The following is a 22217-nucleotide window of genomic DNA, read 5'->3' on the forward strand; positions in this document are numbered from 1 at the left end:
TGATATTGTGTCTCACTGCATGAAGACTGATCTATAAAGTTTCCCAAAGTATTTATCTCTATGTTCATTTTAGACAAAGTTATGGTAAAACTGGATGCTTTTTAGCACACCAGTTCTTGATCTTTGATTTCAAATCCCAACCAGTATGACCAATGGTCATCAATTCTGGGATTTGAAATCCAACATTTGAATATCTGAGTTTGGGGACCAATGGTCTAATTGGTGATCTAGAATTATGGTGACCTCCTGTTTAATATCATGGTGTATCTTGGGCAAATGACACACTCTTGGTCTTAGTTCCCCATGTCTGCACTGCACAAAATCTTTCTCAGAACAAGCTGAGGTAATGAGAAAAAAACTTTCTCCACACAGTGAAGAATTATGTCATTTGGTTATGATGTGGCATGGCTTCACAGTGAAGTTGTTCTGAGAAACAGCCTAGAGAAATGAATGGCCAATCTGTAATATGGATGGTAAAGTTTGCTACAGGTGCAGGTTGCTGAGGACATTATGTGTCCTGGGGAAAGGCTGCATCTCAGTGGTATAGTACATCTGCTTTGTACGCAGGAATTCCTCTAGATTTCGTTTTCCGGCATCTCCAGGTCAGGTTGGGAAAGGCTGACATCCTGTCTACAGTCCAGGAGAGCTGTTGCCAATGGTAGCTAGTGCTTCCATGTTAGTGGGGTAGTGGTTCTGCCAGGGTTCAGTTTGAACATTAAAGGAGGTATCTCAGGCATGGGCAAGCTTTGGCCATCCAGGTGTTTTGGACTTCAACTTCCACAATTCCTAACAGTTGTTAGGAATTGTGGGAGTTGAAGTCCAAAACACCTGGAGGGCCGAAGCTTGCCCATGCTTGAGATATTTTTTTTTAAAAACTGGACTGTATTTGGGAAGATAAGATTTGGCACTTTTTAAAACAGTGGTTCTCAAACTGTGCTCCTCCAGGTATTTTGGACTTCAGCTCCCAGAAATCCCAGCCAGCTTACCAGCTGTCAGGAATTGAGGGAGCTGAAGTCCAAAATACCTGGAGGAGCACAGTTTGAGAACCACTGCTTTAAAATATGGAGTGGATTCATTGACCTATTGGCATTAGAGTCACTAGCTTACAACTGGCTGTTTCCAAGCAGAGTAGAGATTCCTGACCTAAAGAGACCAGTGGCCTTACATGGGACAAAGTAGCTGCCGGTATTCTTGGTTTCTAGGCATGTCTGTGCTATAGAGAAATCACACTGTGATCTATATACCCCATGTAAATGGTCTACAAGAAAGGTTGGCAAAACCTGTATTGCTGAACATACTGAATTTTAGTACTGAACCAGCAAGGATGATATCTGATTTCACATAATAATAGCCAAACAAACAAACATTCCAATAATAAAGCCTCATGCCAATTTATGCTCTACTGAAGTGCTACTCAAGTCATGGTCATGAACCAGTGATTGTCCCCCGAGCTGTTGCCTACTGGTCATTGGCCACAGTTTCCAAAAAGAACCAAAGAACTAGAGCCAATGAATACAAACATGTACTGGGCCCTGGCACACTGGAAGAAAATAATTGCTGGTTCCCACATCAGATAATTTGCATTACAGATTGTTGGGCAAATCAACCAGTCAACAGACAATCCTTCTGAATATAACCATGAAGGTGTTGTTTCCAGTGGCGTGAGAAAAATAACTTTCCCAGAATGAGAACTATAGATGCATTGTACCTTGACATGTTCAAGGCCTCAAACTAAGTTCCTGCCAAAGGAAGCACTATAATAATAATAATAATAATAATAATAATAATAATAATAATAATAATAATAATAAATGTCTCATAACCCACCTCCATCTCCCCGAAGGGACTCGAGGCGGCTCACATGGGGACATGCCCTAAAACATCAGTTGAATACAATCAAAACATAAAACAAATTACAGAGTTAACATGATACAACAACCATTTAAAACATCTAAAATAAACACAACCGTATCAATTAAAAAATGAATGAATTATTCATAAAACCATAGTGGCATAAAGTGCTTAGAACTGGGTAGGAGCGGATGGGATTGTGCAATGAAATGCAGGCTGAGTTATTCAAACACGCATTTAAACAGCCAAGATTTCAATTCGGAATATGGCCAGGGTGGGCGCCAATCTGATCTCTCTGGAGAGAGGGTTCCAGAGCTGGGGGGCCACCACCGAGAAGGCCCTTTCCCTCATCCCCAACAACCCACTTGTGATGGTGGTGGAAGCGAGAGGAGAGCCTCCCTGGCAGATCTTTGAGCCTGCGCTGGTTCATAGGGGGAGATATGATCACGAAGGTAAGCAGGACCTGAATCATTTAGGGCTTTGTAGGTCATAACCTGCACTTTGAATTGCCATTCCTATTCCTGTCCCTCAATTTGATTGTTTGCTCTTAAAAGATATATTTTTGGAATGAAGTGCATTTCTGTGCTCTTACACTTTACCCCCTTTTCCTTCTTCTTTCTTTTATGCATTGCCTCTTACCTCTCAGCATTGGAAAGCTCTATTTGATCAGGTACGTGAACAATTCAGATGTTTATACTCTAACACCTTTTAACAATGGAAATCTATTGACTTTTATTTTCATCTGTGTCTTGTAACATGTAACTGATATGCTGTTGATATCATGTTGCTATGGTTTCGCTAGTTTTGGGTGTGCTCTCTACTATCCGTCTTACCTTTACACACACTTAACTCAGTTATTTTAGTCCATTGATTGAGACCCTACAACACACACAAAGCAAGGAGATTAGTGTGATCCAATATGTGTTTTGCCCTTTGCTTAGAAAGTCACAGCTACATAACTGTCAGTGCCTCAGAATGAAGTCCACATTCTTTCCCCTTATGTTAGGTTACTTGTGCCAAAATTACCTTGAGCTTGTTGTTATTTTGTGCCTACAAGTCATTTCTGACTTGTGGTGACCATAAGGGGTCACCACAAGTGACTGTGACGGACTGTGGTGGAGGCTCCTTCTTTGGAGGCTTTTAAACAGAGGCTGAATGGCCATCTGTCGGGGGTGCTTGGAACGCGATTTCCTGCTTCTTGGCAGGGGGTTGGACTGGATGGCCCATGAGGTCTCTTCCAACTCTACAATTCTATGATTCTATCATAGTGTTTTCTTGGCAAGATTTGTTCAAATTGGAGCAGTCAAGCTACTTGCAGCTGGATACTTGCTCATCCACAGTAGGCCAGTATTGCACAGTATTTCTGTTTTACAGCATGGAGTGGCCCATTTAGTCACACCGTGACAAGCAGATTTCACTTCTGTGCATCCATGGTAAGGTCTCTTTAATCACCAGAGGCTACAGGATGTCAAGGACCCAGCAGATTCAGGAAGGTCTTAGGATTCAGTTTTGAAATTAGATATGGGCATTTAGGTTAAAAAATAAAAGTCCAAACATTTTCTGATAAAAAACCATGTGCTTCTGGCCATGTGTAAGGGGATGGAGAAGTCAAAACATTTGATATTGGCTCTTAAAAATCCACCACTGCCATTTTAAAGTTTTTTTGTGCTGATTTACTCCAGCCAAGGAACTTGATCCTCCCTTTTAAAAGGAAATGTACTATTGCTTAGCATCTTCTGAGAGTATCCAATGCAACGGAAACATGCACTACATGCAGGTAAGCCTAAAACACGCATCTTGATATTCTACACTAGTCCTGTTTGAGGCACTTTTCTTGTGTTCTGAATTATGACAGAAGATTTAGTGCTTCTGGTGATGTTGCCTGTTGATTTATTCTGCTTTGTGTGTTTTCATGTCAAAGGAGCCTCCGGTGGGACAATGGGTTAAGCTCTTGTGCCGGCAGGACTGCTGACCTGAAGGTTGGGTTGTTTACCTGAAGGTTGCCAGTTCAAAGCCGAGGAGAGCAAGAAGGCTGGGTCACCTCATGTTGGTTATGAGTTCTGTTGCCAGTTATGTTTTGTTTTGTTTTTCTTTGATAGTTTTGATTGTGCATTCTGTTTAATGTGTTTTACCTGTGGATCTGAAGGTGTGCCACAGTTTGCAAACATTCAACTGGTATTTGTGGGTGTTTTCAGACATGGATGTTAAAAATGCATATGTGAGGGAAAGTAACAATTTGAAGTTGAATTTCTTCTGATTTACTTTTTTTTAAAAAGCTATATTTGCCTTTAAAAATGTGAAAATATATTTGGAAGGAACATGGAGAGGGCTGTTTATGAGTGGAAACATTTCCCCTGTGACTCAGTTTTGGCATATAGCATTAATATATTTCTGTGTGAGAGTCAATATATTCCTTCATGCAAGTACACAGTTGTATTACATTTCTTGGCCCTGATGACAGGAGCATCCAGAGCTTTACAAGCCAATATAACGATTTAAGGTTCCCATGTGGTTAAAACTACAGTCGGAATGTCTCGCACTGTGAATGAGCGGCTCCCCTTGTCCCAGAGATGGCTTATTATCATTCCCTCAGTAATCTTGCTGCTCATGGCGAAGAGTGTCTGTTTATAACCTAGTAAGCTGGGCTCTATATTTAGCCCATAAATCTGGGGTGAGCAGTGTTCCTCATTGTGCACAGTATGTATCTGAGGTGGGATCATGTGGACAGATTGCTTTAATGACAAGTCAGATGAGTCAGTTCTGTAATGTATTGCTGCTAATTGCTCCCATTTTTTACTTGTGATGAATTGTTTTTTTGTGAGGTGGAGAAAGGAGTGGTCATTTTGCTTCAGTCTGTCTTGTGCTGAATCCCCCATTTCCAAAGGCCTTGGGGAATTCCAGGAGTTGTAGTTTAAAACAAAGCAGTAACTTTCCCAAGTTCCATTGAGAAGAGAATGGAAACTGGGCCTTAGGTGTGCCTTATGCTATGTGTGTTTAAAAGCTCAGCTCCCTCTCTGCCAAGAGAATTCATTAAGTAGCAGAGAGAGAGAGAGACAGACAGAGACAGAGAGACAGAGACAGAGAGAACACATTGACTAGAAGCAGGAGCTGAGTTCCAATGCTGCTTGATCCATTGCCCCCCCCCCCCCAGTTCTCAGTGTGCTACCTTCTGCTGTCTAAGACATTTCCCAGCTGAGGCCTCAACAGTTGTATTGGTGCGTCAAAAGAACATAGACTCCTTGAGTATTCCACAGAGATAAGTGTATGCCTGCCCTCCAGTTCTTTGCCAGTTTTGTGTTCCTTCTCTTCCTTGTGATGGTTTTGGAGAGAGTATGTCTTCCCTCCATTTCACCAAAGTAATGCTTGTGAGAGGAAGTGGATGTCGGGTTATCTGACAGCATGGGAGCCTGTTCAGAAGGGAAGGAAGACTTAACTTTCTTTTTTCCCTAGGAGGCTGTGGAGGGATAGTTTCTACAAATTCTTTACTGGACAGCTATTCAGATCTTTTTGAATGCAAATCTCAAGTTCCCCCAGCAGTCATGCTTTCCAAAATACATTGTAGAAGGCTTTCATTGCTGGAATCACTGGGTTGCTGTGAGTATTCAGAGCTGTATGGCTATGTTCCAGAATCATTCTCTCCTGAAATGTTAGGAGAAAATGCTTCTGGAACATGGCCATATAGCCCAGGAAACTCACAGCAACCTATTTTCTAAAGTAATTATTAATATCTAAAATTCTTCATCTTTCATGAAAAAGACAATCCTGCTGGCAGCAGCTGGCAGTGCCCAAGTACTCACCCCATACACTCAGTGGAAAGGTAAAAGACACTGTATGGACACGGAATCAAGCTCAAAGGATTCTTAATATTTTGTTGTCAGATGGTTCATGCTAGGAGGGGAAGCTGAATGTACATGGTTCCCCCATTTATACAACTTAATATAATCAGTGGCACTTAAAGCTGTATGGCTGAAATGCAGTCCATGGATCTGCTTTTTGCCAGTAAAAGGCCTGGTGGTTGACACCTAGCCATGCCAATTTCAGTTTTTGGTAGTGAAACTGACAAGATTAGATAGGGTTTTAGTAATGCAAACAACTCACTAGTACTGGCTAAGAACTGACTATTGTGCAGGTGGAATGTACTACTAGGTAGCTGACATCTGGAAAATTAACACCTCCTGAGTTGGGAGTCAGTGCTGAAATTTAATCTGTCTCTGGGGCATTGTTTCCAAAAAGAGCTCAGCTCTTGAAAACTAGACCCCAGTTTTTTAGTGAATTCACATAGCTTTTATTGCCTACAGGCAAAAGTAGATATACTTCTTTTAGATATTAGCGGCTAGGGTAGAAAGCTCATGAGATTTGCTCTGTGTAATGAAATACTGTTTGTTATAACTAAAAATGTACACTTCCTTGTGGAGTTGCTGACATCAGCCCTGGGTATGTCCTTATTTAACACATTGGTGTCCCACTGTCAGAGCCTGGCATGAAGGCATTTCTCCAGTTTTTATTCTTGTACAACCCCATGAACTGGAATAGCTTAGCCACTGTTCTCACTGGAAACCAAGATCTGTGCCAAGGAACCCAAGCTGACAGACACATCACAGCCAGGAGAACTGTGATTATTTGGGCAACATCCTAGGGCAGACAGGGAGTCTTTTCTAGCCCTTTATATATTGTAGAGTCCAATAGCCAGCCTGAGTGGACAAGACCACTCCAAAGTCAGAACAAAACCAGTGGTTCACAAAACAGGGCAGTCATGCACAGAGCTGAGAATGGCTGGTTCTAGCCACAACAGCTTCTGCTCCACTTACTACCACCTACACAAAAATCATTATTGGAATGGTATGGTGAAAATCACACAAATACATGAATCTGCCTGGGCTGATACATCACTTGTTTGCAACATTGCAGCTCTTCTGATGTTCCTTTGAAATAGAGATGTCAGACTCTGGCTGGGACTACTTATAGACTTCCTCTGTATTCTTGTGCCATGATTACAAGTGAGAGCTACCAGTGGGCGCAACCAATGTCTAATAAGGCACTTGGCACAGTGAAATTGGTGTTGCAGAACCTTGGACAGATCCAAGCAAACAGTTCACTTTGGGCTCTTCCAGACAGGCAAAAAATCCAAGAGGAATTGGGATTTTAAATCCCACTTCTTCTTGGTATGGAGGCCGCACAGCTGGCCTAAACCCCAGGATTTTGATGTGAGGGGGCAGACACTCACCCCTGCTGATCTGTGATTGGCACTGCCAGCCTCCCCATCCATTCCCCCATTTTCCTCTGCACTTACTAGGAGAGGATTCCACTCAGACAAGGACTGAAGCCTCCCTCCCTCCCTCCCTCCCCCCTCCTTTGGAAGAGCAGAAGGAGGGCTTTAGGTAGGGGAGAGGGGTTTCTGCTTCAGGGTTGCATCTTCTGTTGGACGAAGAAAGGCAAAGCTGCAGGCCTGCATAAAAGGCTTCCTCTGGTAAGTTGAGAGGGAAATGGGGAACTGAAGGGAGTCCAGACCGGGGGAAGAAAGGAAAACATATTTTTCCCATTCCTGCAGGTTTACACAGGCATAGAAAAATGCATCTTTCTCATAAAGAACCAGGTTTAAAGGGCAACTTTTAAACATGTGTTTTCCAGCCTTTAACCCAATTCTTCCTGCATTTTGGCTAAACATCGCTTAGCCACTCCCCCCCCCCCTTTTGGGTTACAATGCATGTGTGGAAGGGCCCTTTGTAAAGGCCTGAAACACAATGAAGACAGTTTGGACTAGAGTACCAGTTTCAGGTTCCATCCGTCCTTAGGCTTGGACCTTAGCACTCTGTTGCCTCTCAGTCAGCTCTTCCCTCATCCATTGCTGGTGCCTATGAACAGACCTGGGGACTGTAAGGTTCCAGATATAGAATGAGAGTCATATTGTTGGAAGGATGAAGGTAGGAACAGTGAAGTTGTTTTAGATGAAGTGACTCTTGTTCTGTAGATTCAGTTGAACCCTGAATCTAGGTTAGTGCTTCTGTAGTTTGGATTGTTGACACAAAAGTTCATGGGTTAACTTCCCAGTTGGACTATTGCAATGTAGTCTATGCAGAGCTTCCCTTAAAGCAGGTCTGCACAACCCTGTGTCTGCCCCAGTGTTTGGACCTCGAACTCCCAGAATTCCTATCCATTGAACAAGCTGGCTAGGACTTCTGGATTTGGTGACCCAAACAGCTGAAGAACCACAGTTTAAGGATGCATGCTCTAAACAGTTGATGACAAAGTAATTTGACAACTGCCTCTCTCAGTACCAAACTGGCCAGGTTTTATATTAAACCAGAATATTGCTGCTCATGCTTCAGATGACATGGCACACAAGTATGTTACATCTGCCAAGAGCTTATTGGTGGAAGAACACTGATTATGAAACCCTCTTGTGTTAGACATCTAATTGTCCCAGACACTGTTTGCATTTCAGGCATGAATTAAAATAATTGTACAAACTCTTTGGGAATAAGAACATGGTTGTCTTCTGCTGCTGGTAGTTTGTATTTCTTTTATATTATTTTAAAAGCAAATTTTAATTCTTATATTTTAGATATTTGTAATTAGTGACATTTGAGCTTGGAAATTTGTAATGGTGAGCTCTTATAAAAAAAGGATGTTATATAAATTAAATTAGTAATCATAGCATAGCCCTACAGTTTCTTGTGGTATGAAATCGCACGTATATCATTTTTGCTCCATATCTGTGGTTTCTCATGAGATTAGAGATTGGCAGGAGCCATGATAACACTTTATACAGAATTCTTGATTCAGAAGCACAGTTCTGAATGAACATTTGTCTTATCCATGCTTCACACCCCCATGTGCAGAGTAGCCTCTTTCCATTTTAAAACTTGTTTTTATGTCCATGTCAGAAATGTGTTGGAAATGGAAAGAGAATGGCACCTTGTACAATGTGGATTGAGGCTGTTCGAAGTATTGATATGTGTGTGCTGTGATTTTTTTTAAGAACAGTGTCCAGTTGTAAAGTTAACTAAAGAACGCATGCTGGATTTTGCTCTTTGCATTTTTCCCAGTCTGTAGGGTGCAAAGGACAAGGGCAGGATCTCGATTACAGAATACCGTTTAACATCAACTTAGGAGCATCCCAACTTAAGAGCATTTTGAGTTAAGAGCCATTGCTTGGCCCAGGTCCCGCTTTATCATACGAGCTGCATTTTGAGTGAAGAGCTAGCATCAGAGGGAGAGCTAATGCAATAGTACAAGGGTTTACGGCATCAAGGGAGCAGCCTCAGTGCTTGAGGGGCCAGAACGGATTAAAAGCATTTCAATAGAAAAATTTGCTTTGAGATAAGTGTGTTTTGAGTTAAGAGCCCAGTCACAGAAGGAATTAAACTCTTAGTCAAAGCATCATTGTAGAAGCCTTGGAGATCAGTCCACTTTGAACCTGGACATTGTCATTATAATTGTAATTAAATGCTACAGTCAGGCTACCACATTTGCTAGGGGCACACAGGTATCCCAAAAAAATGAAAACCACAAATAAGGAAATCATTATTTTTTTTACCTATGAGAGTGCCTCTTTAGGAATTTCTAGGTCTTCCAGCATGACTCTGGCTAACTTGAAAGACAACAACAATTGCAGTGGAAGATCGAGAGATTCCTAGAAAGGTATTCTATAGAAATCTCTAGGTCTTTGAGCATGACTGGAAGATATTGACCATAGAGTCACACTAGAAGAGCCAGAGATCCCAAGAGAGAATATTGTAATGAAAACCATGAACAATTCTGCAAAAGTTGAAACCGCACATGTGGAGGGATTTTATAGCTATTTTAACTCTTGATTTTACATTCTTTCTTATATCTTAAAAATCTTGGGAATTGCCCCTTTCTGAAAAAATAAAAACAATTTAACTTTTAATTTGGAAAGTATTGTTGTACCTTATGATTACCTGATTTGAAATGTATCCTGTAAATAATTTTTTTTAAATCAGCAACATTTATTTTTATTTTTCTGGAGCTTCAAATGCAAAAGAAAGCATATTTCAGGAAAGAAGAAATATATCCTCTTATTCCCATCACCCTCTCTCTGTGCTGCTTCATTTGGACTTGGTATTAAGCTGCAAGATACTTGTGGAAAGGAACATATTGACAGAGAAAAGCACAATACACTGGCTGTGAAATCACAGGAAAGTGAATGGTCGAGGTGACTAGGAGAAATCTAAATCACTTGCAAGTATTTTGCTTAATAAGCACATTGGCTTGCTTTCAAGTTTCCCCGGTCCCTTCAGTGCCAGAAGTCCCTTCGGCTAATTATAATCCTGTCTGTCTACTCTCAAGTGCAGTTTTGTTGCCAGCAGAGCCTCCAAGAAGGCTGCTCTAGCAATAATTGCGCCCCAGCCACAAACCTGCTTCCTTGCTTTGTTTTGCTTTCAGTTTGTGATCTCAGGACCCAGGGTAGCCTCATAGTTTGCTTAATATCCCATTTTGCATTCTATGTCAGGCCTTGGGGCAGCTCACAACCTAAAATCAGCTACCAAAATGCAGTTTTTAGTGTTATGTTTTCTCTCACAAGAATCTTGCTTTTTTGTTTGTTTTCAGTTCATTGAGTGAGATACATGGAAGTCATTATAAAAGGGTTTTCACACTTTCCCATCCCCACCCCTTCATTATTTCCTCTAGAATGGGAAAGGGGCAGAAAACTTAAGTGTTGAGAATACAAGGACTTGAAAGCTGGGAAAGTTCATATGATGATGTGTGTGGCCAAGGCAAAGGGTGCACAAGAGGGATGGTGGGCTGCTTGCATCTGTCCCAGCATGGCCTGCCAGAGAGTCTGATGGCAGAAGGGACCTATGGGGTGTGTGGGAGGAATGGCCGGGCCACCTTTTCCCCTAAAATGATGGGGCAGGTTAAAAATGCCTGTCCCAGGCCACTGTTATCTTTGAAAAGGATAACTGTTGGGCCACTGTTGGGGCAAGTGTCTCCTTCTGCTGTCTAAAGTCACGATTAAGGAGTCAAGAAGGGAGGCCTATTGTAAACCGCAAAAGTCCAGGGGCTTTAAATTGGACTGTCTGTCTCCACTCTTTTTTCCTCAGCATCCACCATTACATTTCTCAAGGAAACACTGAGGCAGATGTCTGTGAAACCACAATGCCTCTCTTTCTCATTCCTCCCCTAAACTGTGCCTCACCTTTGTTCTGCAGCTTTAACCCCTTTGACTTTTCCAGTTTAGGCCCTGGGGTTGAAAAAATAAATCTCTTTTATATGATTCGTCATGCCTCTAGATCTGAAGAAAAAATGCCTTGTAAAATATAAGAATGCGAGAGGGAGTAACTGTAGCTGAAAGGAGATCATCCTTGGTTCAAGGACATCAGTATGGAAGATTATTTATGATGTTGTTGTGTGAATTCAGGATATTTCTATCATGCGGTTTTCTTGGCAAGATTTGTTCATAGGATTGCCTTTGCTTTTTTCAGAGGCTGAGAGAGTGTGACTTGCCCATGGCTACCCAGGGAGTTTCCATGTCCAGCTGGAGATTTGAACTCTGTTGTCCAGAATACTAGTCCAGTGCTCAAACCATTACATCATACTGGATTTCTAAAGCTTGGAAAGCTTTTTGAGCAGCTTACATAGCAAATTAAAAAAACCTCAAGCTTATATTATAATTCATTTGTTTATTTAATACATACATCTGTCTCTTGGCAATGCACGCTAAGCAGGTTACAAAATATTGAAAACACAATCTAGCTAAAATGGATTTTTAAAAGTTAAAAAGCGATTTAAGCATTTAAAAACCACATAGTTTAATAATAATAATAATAATAATAATAATAATAATAACAACAACAACAACAACAACAACAACTTTATTTTTATATCTCACCACTATCTCCCGGAAGGGACTCGAAGCGGGTTACACAAGGCACAAGGTGCCTAAAAAACAGAACATAAAATAGACACAATATAAAATACAAATAAATCAAACATATAAGCATGTAAATAACATAAAACTCAGATTAAAACTCATCTTAAAACACCACTCATCCATCAATGTTGGTTAATGTAAATATGACCAGATTGTAAACAATACGGCAATGGAATGGGAATAAGTGCAAAGCTGTAACCATGAGACGAGGGCATGGGATGAAGTACAAGGCTGCATAATTATTTCGTAGATCAGCTAGGGACTAGACATTCTCAAAAGCTTTTCTGAATAGCCAGGTCTTCAGGTCCCTACGGAAGGAGGACAGTGTGGGGGCTTGCCTAATCTCCCTGGGGAGGGTGTTTTAAAACAGTTTAAAATACATTTAAGACAAAATGAAAAGATAAAAAGCTACAACAGCACAAAACATTATTTTGCCTTATAATTTGAACACCAGTGGCCTGCCTAAGTAAAAAGGTGTTTGATTGCCAAGGGAAAGGAACCAGGATTGGGGGAGCAATTGAACCATTTATGGAAGTGAGATCCACAGCCTGGGAGTAGCCACTGAAAAGGACCTCTCCCATGTCTTCACCAAATATCCCTGTGATGATGCTGGACCAAGAGGAAGTCCTACCTGAAGATCTTATCACTTGGGTAAACCCATATAGGAAGTTGTGGTCTTTTAGGTGATTTGAACCCAAGCTGTTTATAGCCTTAGAAGTCATAACCAGTACTTTGAATTCTGCCTAAAAATGAAGCAGTAGCCAATGAAGCTATTTCAACCGGGGGGGGGGGGGGGACGGGGACATGATCCTGGTAACCATGATTAGTAAGCAGTCTGGCCACAGTATTTTGCAGTTGTTGAAGTTTTCAAACATTTTCCAAAGGCAGCTCATGTAGAATGTGTTAACATTAATCCAAATGGGATGTAATCATGGCATGTGTCACAATAGCCAGAACTGACATTTCAAGGAATGGGCCAAGTTGGCACACTAGGCTTTTCCAGTAGTACAAAAAGATATAACAGAGATTGAAGGGTGAATGGGAAGGGGAAAGGAAAACAAGAAAATTAATACTGCAGTCCCCTGAGCTTGGTGGGATGGCTGTTGAATGATAGAAGGTAAGAGGTGAAGCTGGTTTCCCAAAGGTACAAACTGCAGCTCTACTTTCATTTTCTCTTCCCCCCACCCCTTTTCCTGGTGGAATTATTCTCCCTTATTTAACATCTGCATTTAAGCTTCTAAGTTTGGAAGATTTGAAAGAGAATTTTCACAGAAGAAAGTAAGTGGAAGCTGTATGGCTAGTTTTGCATAACTTTAAGCTGATCCCTTGCTTCCCTCAAGAGGAACAAAAAGAGTTTGCTGTGGTTTGATTTGGTTTTTTTTTTTTTTTTTTTGCAATACTTTCCCCACACTCCCTGCAAAGGTGATGCTCACTCTTTAATAATTCACTCAGCTCTCTCCAACTAGTGATGTAGCTCTTTCCCCCTTTTGCTTTCTGGTAGTATGTAGGCCAGGTATCCCCAGCAGAAGAAGCGGCAGCAGTAGTATTTCTGCTGCAGGCCAAGGAAATGCGGCACCATTAATGCTTTGCTTGCTGTGGACTGCATCTATAGAAATTTCTAATATACATTGTTCAGGCTTTTCTAAGTGGCCTATAATGAGAGGTGTGTGGGACAACAGACAGTTAGGGAAATGGGGAGGGGGTTCATGCACTGTCTGAGACATGCCTTCCCTCTACCTTTAGCATGGAATATTTGATATTTTGGACGGCAAATCCTAGCATCTCCTGGTGCAGGCTCTATGGTTGCCCCATCCTTAGTCCCATCAGGGAAAGGTGGTTGTTACTGATGGATGCTGGCACTCTTGGGCAGGAGTCATCTCTTGTTACTACATGCAATAATACCAGTATTTATTCAAGTCTAATGTGCCATTAAATCTAATGTTCATCTTAATTTTCAAAACCCTGAAACCAAAAAAAGCATTTGCTGCCAAATGTAATGTACAGTGGCAAAATGCACTCTTTGTAATTTGTCCAAAAAGTGTGCATTACAGTTTCTGCATGCTTAGAATTTTTCTTTTAAAAACAAAAGTGTTCAAGTACCAAATCTGCTAGCAATGGAAAGTAAAACCTTGGGTGCATCTATGCTGTAGAATGAATCCACTTAAATTGCCTTGGTTCAAACCTATAGGATCCTTGGGGCTGTAGTTGTGACAAAGTTTTGAGCCTTCTCTGCCAAAGAATGTTGATGCCTCACCAAACTACAAATCCCAGGCTGGCATAACATTGAGCCATGGCAATTAAATTAGAGATAACATCCATCAAATAAGAGCTCCAAGTGCTCCTGAAACAGCTTCTCCTTTTGCCTTGGCTAAGCACCAAGATTACAGTGTTATGCTAATTTAATGTGCACCAGGGTTTGAATCCCTGTTCAGCCATGGAAACCCACTTGGTGATGGTGGGCAAGTCACATTTTATCAACCTCAATAAAAGGTAAAGGCAATAATCTCTGAACCAATCTTGCAAAGAAAACTCCATACCTTAGGGTTGCCTTAAATCAGAAATGACTGAAAAGAACACAAGAAGATATATTTAGGAAGAGTTGTTGTTATGTGTCATCAGGTTGATTCAAACTTATGCTGATCCACTCATAGAGTATTCAGAAGCATTTGTCATCGCTGTCCTTTGAGGCTGAAAAAGGTATGACTTTCCTAAGGTCACCCAGCAAGCTTATATTGATTTGTCATGTTATTATCTGGTTTATTTTTACTTTACATATATTATTCATTGTATTTATTTATGTTGTAAGCCACCCCGAATCATTTTCGGGGAGATGGAGTGAGGTATAAATAAAGTTTGTTATTATTATTATTATTGTTCCATGACTGAGTGTGGATTCAAACCCTGGTCTGCTGGAGGGCTAGTCCAACACTAGAACCACTACATGACATTGGCTCGGAAGACTTAAGGGACATAATGTTAATATGTTCCATTGCAATTTTTATAATTGGATAAACCACCTCTGGCCCATTTATCCTATATACTCATGTATAAGTCTAGAAATTCTAGACCAAAAAAATCAATCTGAAATACCTGTATCAGTTTATTCATGGGCTGTACCTTAACTCTTATCAAAAGGTGATGTACTGTACCTTAACTCTTATTTAAAGAGGAACCATCTTCTTCTCTGAGTGGAGTGGTGAAAGGCAAGATCTTTGTCAGCCCTGGAATAACTCAAAAGAAACATTGACCCCACTCTACTCTCTCTGCCATTGTGGCACTACTCGCCTCTTTGAATGCCTGGGTAGAGAAATGGCAATGGTTGACAAGGTCAGCTAGCCCCTTGAAGTGGAACTGGGACTTTCCTCTCTCTGCTGATTGACCTTGACTTATCCATGGGTCATATCAAACCCCATAATTTTGGCCTTAAAACCTGCCCTTGACTTATACATTAACTCATATGTGAGGTTCATGCTTCACTCTGATGTGTCGGACAGCTTTGACATACCCCCTTCGATTTGTAATGCATATACAATTTGCCTGTAAAGAAATGCTAGAGAAGGATGCAGTCAGGCTTAAGCTAAACAGCTTTGAGTAATTCGTCTGTATGCTGCAATTCTAAGGTTGTAAAACTTTCAGGGTATTTCCTGCCATTATTAAAATATATGTATCTGGATTCCTTCTGCCTCCAAAATGCTTGGGACTAAACACTGTGTGAGGAATAGGTCTGCAGGAACAGAGTGAACGGGAGTAGATGTGAGTGAAATAACATTGCACTTGATAATACTGCTTTCATTCTGACTCAATTTCTTGGTGTTTGTTACGTGCAGGGATTGACGTTTGTGTGTTCCTGAAAGCACACGGTGTACTGATGTTCCCTTTTAGATTAATATGGCAAAGGCTTTTTTCCCCCTAGTGCAAGAGTTCTTACTAATGCATCGTAGAGTACCACATCCTCTGCGTGCAAGTCCATTAAAACAGTATTAAAATTTAAAGCTTATGCACAGGTGGCGGTGGTGGGGTCATAAATGCTAAACACATTTTGGCCAAGTATTGCCATGCAAGCCTACTGTTTGTTTAAAGCCTCATTGTCTAGGGGAGGGTCTTGTCTCCATGGGAACAGTGCCAGCTGGCCGGCTAGTCAAAACAATGCCAGTCTTTTCTTTTATGGGTCTTGCTTATGCCTGCAGGGGCAGGCGATCACTGGGTTTGAATCTTGTATTCTTGCCAGAACAACACTGTGCCAAGATGACAACATTTCTGAGGGAATGAAAACTGCTCTAGAAATACTGTATTTCACAGCACTGTATTTTCCCCTGCTGTTCAGGAGCTATCCCTGTTATCAGTTAGGTAAAGATTTACAGTATCCTGCAGGCATACTGATTTGTTATTGGGTTTGTTTGCTTTTTTTGACAGTTGGAGTCAGTTTATAGGAGGTCTACTGTTAATAAATTAGGTTTTTTAGGATTTTATATTGTTTCAAAATTTCTGCTTGTGAAGATGGCAATGAGAGAAAGGAAATGTGCATGTAAGCATATTAAAATGTTGCTTTATTGAAATTAAAGTTCACAGAATCTCCAAGCCAGCATGGCCTCTAGAAGTTACTGTTGTCATTCATGTTGTGTGCCTTAAAGCCATTTCTGACTTATGGCTGTCTGAAGAAAACCTTAACGTGGTCTTTTTTGGTTGCAACATATGTCAGAGGGGATTTGTCCTTGCCTTCCTCTGAGACTAAAAGATAAAGGTAAAGGTTTTCCCTTGACATTAAGTCTAGTCGTGTCCGACTCTGGGGGGTGGTGCTCATCTCCATTTCTAAGCCGAAGAGCCGGCATTTTCCAAGGTCATGTGGCTGGCATGACTGCATGGAGCACCGTTACCTTCCCACCAGAGCAGTATCTATTGATCTACTCACATTTGCATGTTTTCGAACTGCTAGGTTGGCAAAAGCTGTGGCTAACAGTCAGCAAGTTCAGCAGTTCAGCGATTTGATCCACTGTGCCACGGGGAGGCTCCAATAATGTGCTCAAAGTCACCCAATAGGCTTCCAAGGCCAAGTCAAGATTTCAGCCCTGGTATCCTGAGTTATAGTCAAACCACTACAATATACTCCACATTAGCTGAGAAACTTACAGTGTCATAACATCATATCATGATGAACATATTTTATTTGGCACACGTACTTATGAATTGCAGCCTATTTTATGATATGCTATGCATGTTGCCTGAGTTAAAAGATTATTACACATGTATTTCAGTAAACCTGCATATCTTAACAGTACCCATTAGTAAACTATGAATGATGTGGTATAACAGATACTTTTACATAGCTGAGCAAATGAAGACATGGAATATGATGTTTAAAAGTATTGTGCCTGTTGTATCCCGGTGTTAAGATGACTTTGCTTCCCTTCCTCTCCAGCTAAACCCCTTCCGTGGATCTCATGAGCAGATACATTTCAGACCGTATAACTTCCCAATAGAAATTATACTGTTTTAATCTTATTTTGTTTTAAACTGAACTTTTACTGTGGTTCTTGGAGCAGAACTCTGGCCCACCTGCATTGATTTATGGCATTATTTAGGATGATGAGTGGCCAAATCGCAACTGAAATATGCTCATCAATGACTGATTTATATTCCAAGTAAATAGTCCTGAAAGTTGGATTGAGAATTCACTTGCTTTTTCTGGTTCTATATGGCCACCAGTTATGTTATTTTGTCTTACTTTTTTTAAAAAAAGTTAAGTAATAGAATTGATAAAAGCAACTGAGCTTTTGGGCTTATTAAAACATGGCATTGTGGAGAAAACTGGGTAAGAATGGAAATGTGAGCTGTTCACCATTTGCAAACAGCACTGAATCTATGAGTGAATAAGCCAGCATTAAGGACAAACAATAACTGCCTATACCAACTTAAAAAATTGGTACTGCCAAAATTGGTACTGCCAAAACTATCCATGAACAGTTGCCAACTTGTTCAAATTTGCATTCCATTTTTAGATGTTTTCATGTTGGTCTGAACATTCATGATTCATCCATATAATTATGGATTTTCTAAATACCCCATTTTTACATCAATTAGACTCAAGCCAGTAAACATAGCCCCCCCCCCCCATCCCCACTGTATCTTCACGACAACCTGACAGTAAGTCAGGGTCATTGAGAAACCACTTAGTAGTCACAACTCTGTAGAGATTTCAACTTGCATCTCCCAAATATTAGTCCAACAAAATGAGTGATGTTTTGTTTGTGGTTTCAGTCTTTTAAATTATTTGATAAGGAGTAACTTGGTGGCAGGAAGAGAGAAGCAGGTGACTCTGAAGGATGGCATGGCCTGTCCTAGTATGCATGACAATGGATGGGAGTCCATGGAGGTCTGATTCTGGAGGGCTTCCTTAGCCAGGTAACATGCAGGGCTCAGTCTGAATTGTAGGACCTTGGCTAGCTCCAAGCAGTCAATTTCCTCTCACAAGCATTCAGTGCCTGAGTCTGTTTCAGCACATGTTGCAAGACTTGTGCTGCTATTGTTTCTGAACAAGGATCAGAAAATATGGTTTGGCCTTCTTCATTCCTGATGGGGGTGACGATGATCCCAAGTAATGCTTGGCACAGAGGTTGGTTCCTCCTTTCTGTCCGCAGTAACCCAACATGGATGCTTGCTGATAGCAAGTGAGGACAGAAGAGAAAGTGGGAGTCATCTTCTCCACCTATTCCACTCCACTGTTTTCTATCCCCTTTCCAGTCCACCCAGTAAGCTCTGACATCAGTTTTCCAGAGGTCTGAATTGATTTCCTGCAGAGGACTTTCTCCCCACTACTGTTGTTCTGTCCATTTTGTTCATCCCCACAATCTTTTCCATCCCTCTTTTCTCCTTCTGGGCTACAGTTTTCAATCCCTGGCTCATCCAGTGAAAAGTTACTGGAGATCTTGACAAAAGGATGACAAGCACAGGCCAAAGAGCAGGTGTCATCTCAGTTTTTTTCACTATAAATACTTCACATAATTTTTAAAGAGGTGAAGATTGACAGGATTACAATTTATATACCAAAGGGAATAATTATTGTATATGTTAAACTTTTTGTTCATGTGGAATTTTTAGACATATACAATGCACATTGTAGTTCCCTCTCAAATTTTCAGGATGAAGTAAATTGTAGAGTAGTTTTTAACAACTAATTTAGGATGGAAGTGTGTCATATTATAAATATGTAATTAACTGTGTATTACAATTATATGGATATTAATTCTTGTTTTATATAAAATTCCATAAGCCTTATATTATATACTTTCTTAGAAGTAAAGGGTGTGTTCGTGGGTAAACGGAGGGAAAGGGTCTTGACCTCTACAGTCCAGCAGACACATAGCACATGGAATCTTTGTGTTTTATCTCCCAAAGCAAAGGAGTGAGTAGGGATTCAATCTTCTAAAAAACTCTAAGAAAACCAAAAAGATCAACCCAAAACTTTTAGATATCTCTATCTATCTATCTATCTATCTATCTATCTATCTATCTATCTATCTATCTATCTAGATATAAATGCAGATAAATAGAATACAGTATGGCTCCCATATCTGCAGGGCCAATATCCACTATTTCATTCATCTGTGTCTGATAACATATGTTCTCTAGACATTTCTATGCCTTACAGTGTGACTCTATGGTATCCTTGGGCTGGAAGTTCTTCATTTCAATAGGGTTTGCTATTATCTGTGGTTTTGCAACCTTGACGGGTGCCTTTACTTATATTGAATTCCTCCAATTTGGCCATTGATCAAAATATTTGCTTTCTGATTTTCATAAATTGCATTAATGGCGTTAGTGAAGTGAAAGCCCATGTCTAGTTCCCAAATCAATGCTTTAGAAAAGTCCAACTGAGTTTATCAAAGGCTTTCTCTGCGTCGATTGCCGTAGTGCCAGTTCTTTCTGGTTATTTATCATATAGTATTCTATTAAGTCCAGTACTGTTCTTATATTTTCTCTCAAATTTCTAATCGGGAGGAAGCCTGTCTGTTCCTCTCCTATCCAGTCTTTTAAGAAATCTTTTAGTCATGTCGCCAGAACATTCGTGAATATTTTATAATCCGTATTAAGTAATGAAATTGGCCGAAAGTTACGTATGTTTGTTTTTTCCGTGTCTTCTTTGTATATCATTACTATCTCAGCACTTTTCCAAGAATCTGGGATTTCTTTTTAAGGAGTGGTATTAATTCTTCTTTCATTTCAATAGGGTTTGCATTATCTGTGGTTTTGCCTATCCACACGAAGTTTGGGATACAAGGTTCGTGCTGCATACCCAACTTCTGTGTGCTTGGTGTTGGAGAGGAGACAAAGCTTTCTGTTCTGGACAATTGTTTCAGACCTACCCTTAAGGAGTTGGGTCCCAGCTCTCTGGAAGGCCCTGTCTTCCCATATAAGCCTACTTGAAGTTTTAAGATCATCAGGTGAGACCTTGCCAACTTCAAAGAAATGTTGAGGGCGAGGCTCTTATGCTGCTCCTTAATTGCAGAATTCCTCCTCTGGGTGTCTAACCTGGTTCCTTCAGTGCCTCAAGGCAGGAAAAGTCCTTTTAATTTATACAGATTGTTGACTACTGAGGAACTATTGACTACTGATTGACTGCTGAGGAAGTTACTTTTAATGTAAGGAAAATAGTATACTATGTTAACTGAGGTCCTCTTGAATTTCTTTAGTCTCATTTATTTTTTTATTTATGTCTTCTAAAAATCTTGCTTTGAGCTACCCTACATCTTAGTTCTGGGCAAAAGATAGGATATTACATACATAGATAAATAGAAATAGACAGTACTGTTGTGGATGGATGATTAATCTGAAATGATATAAAGCTGCTTTCTCTATACCTCAGCTTGAGAAGTAACACAACTTGATAGTTTCTTTCTTAAGGCATTTCGATACCCATTTATGCAGCTCATTTTGCAGCTTTTGCTCCATGGAGCTGAACAAGGAGCTCTGGTTGTAAAGAGAGGATAGGTTCTCACAAAAAGTAAAAAGCAGGTTGCCATACTTAATGGGTCACATGTAGCTGCAAATGCATTTTGCTGTGGCATTGTGTTATATCTGGCAGTTCCCTGGCTTTGAAGATCTCAGTAGTAGAGACCACACACCATGTTCCCAGGCTGCTGGAGGTTTCCTTTCCCTAGTGAGAAAACCACTTGTGTGTGCCGCTGGGGGTGTGACAGCAAGTGAATGCATGGGAGCAATTCTCGACTTTTAATTTGGGCTTGGCGATGCTCCTTGCCAAGTATGTCACTAAATAAATAGCGGCCGGGTGAAGAGACCCAGTGGCTTAGATCCGATTAACCTTTATAACATCCTCCTGTGTCTTAGATGGATTAGCTGCATTTTTTTATTAAAAGATGCTTATCTCAGTGACATCTGATGGAGAGGAATTGCCCTCCCAGTAATATCTGAGATAAAAATATATTATGGAATAGTGGAGTTGCCTTTATGCAACACTGCTAGTTAGTATGACAGTGAAAAGCTCAAGCCTGTGAACATTAATAATTAGATGTCCAAAGTAATGTTCTATAATACAGGACCGAAATTGCTGGAATTAACATGAAACCCAATTAACATGAAACTGGCACCTTGCACTTTGCTGTATGCTGACGACATAATACTTGTTTATGAGGACAAGAAAGAACTTGAACGTCAAGTGCAAGCATGGTGTGATCAGTTGGCATAGTTCGACCTTTGCCTCAAAGTCAAAAAGACAGAGCAGGGCTGTAGCCAAGGGGAGGGGTTAGGGGTTCAACCCCCCCCCCCCGAATTTTTTCAGGTTTTTTAAAACTGATTTACTCATGAATTTTAACTGATTAACCAAATCCCCATGAGTTTATCTGAAGTTTATCTGTCATGAGTGTCCATTGAAGTTTATCAATTGAGCCTGATTTCTAAATTATTTTGTGTTATTTAACTTCTCTCCATGATTCACCAAAAAAAGTTTCAACTCCCCTCCCCCCGAATTTCTTTTCTGACTATGGTCCTGAGACAGAGGACCTGATTTACCAATGCAGAGGACACTGGTACCATCCAGGTAGACTGGGTCAATCTCCCAAAAGTCAACATTTTCAAGTATCTTGGATCGACATAACTTCAGACGAAGTCTCCATACGGATTAACATGGCTTGCATGAAACGGCACTCGGTAGCAGGTGTATTCTACAACAAGATGTCCAATCACCTAAAATCAAAAATTTATCGAGCTGTCGTAAGGCCTGCCGCAATATATGGAACCGAATGTTGACCAGCAACAAAGCAGGACGCTGCCTCGGTGTTATGGAGGTGAGGATGATATGACTTACAGCTGGCGTCACACGCCTTGACCACATCCACAACTATGACATCTGGCAACTTTTTGGCATGGCTCCAATTGCAGACAAACTACAAGAATCATGCCTCAGATGGTATGGTCATACTCTCTGAAGTGAAGATGAGTCCATTCGCAAGATTGCTCT

The 22217-nt window shown here is 40.7% G+C and overlaps 1 protein-coding gene across 9 annotated transcripts in view; it reads left to right on the forward strand.

The window, feature by feature from the left end:
- rhbdl3 (rhomboid like 3) overlaps positions 1 to 22217 on the forward strand; it is a 143410-nt gene that overhangs the window by 15177 nt on the left and 106016 nt on the right. For 5 of the 9 annotated variants that reach the window (XM_062971014.1, XM_062971008.1, XM_062971010.1 and 2 more), the window contains one exon: positions 2498 to 2521. The exons of 2 other annotated variants lie outside the window; for them this stretch is intronic. In XM_062971014.1, coding sequence (XP_062827084.1) covers positions 2498 to 2521 — 24 coding nt within the window. Of the gene's footprint in view, positions 1 to 2497; positions 2522 to 3533; positions 3629 to 22217 lie in introns of those variants that run through there. 2 more of the 9 variants (XM_062971013.1, XM_062971018.1) reach the window with 2 other exon arrangements.

The sequence above is a fragment of the Anolis carolinensis genome, chromosome 2 (assembly GCF_035594765.1).
Source record: "Anolis carolinensis isolate JA03-04 chromosome 2, rAnoCar3.1.pri, whole genome shotgun sequence".
NCBI lineage: Eukaryota > Metazoa > Chordata > Lepidosauria > Squamata > Dactyloidae > Anolis > Anolis carolinensis.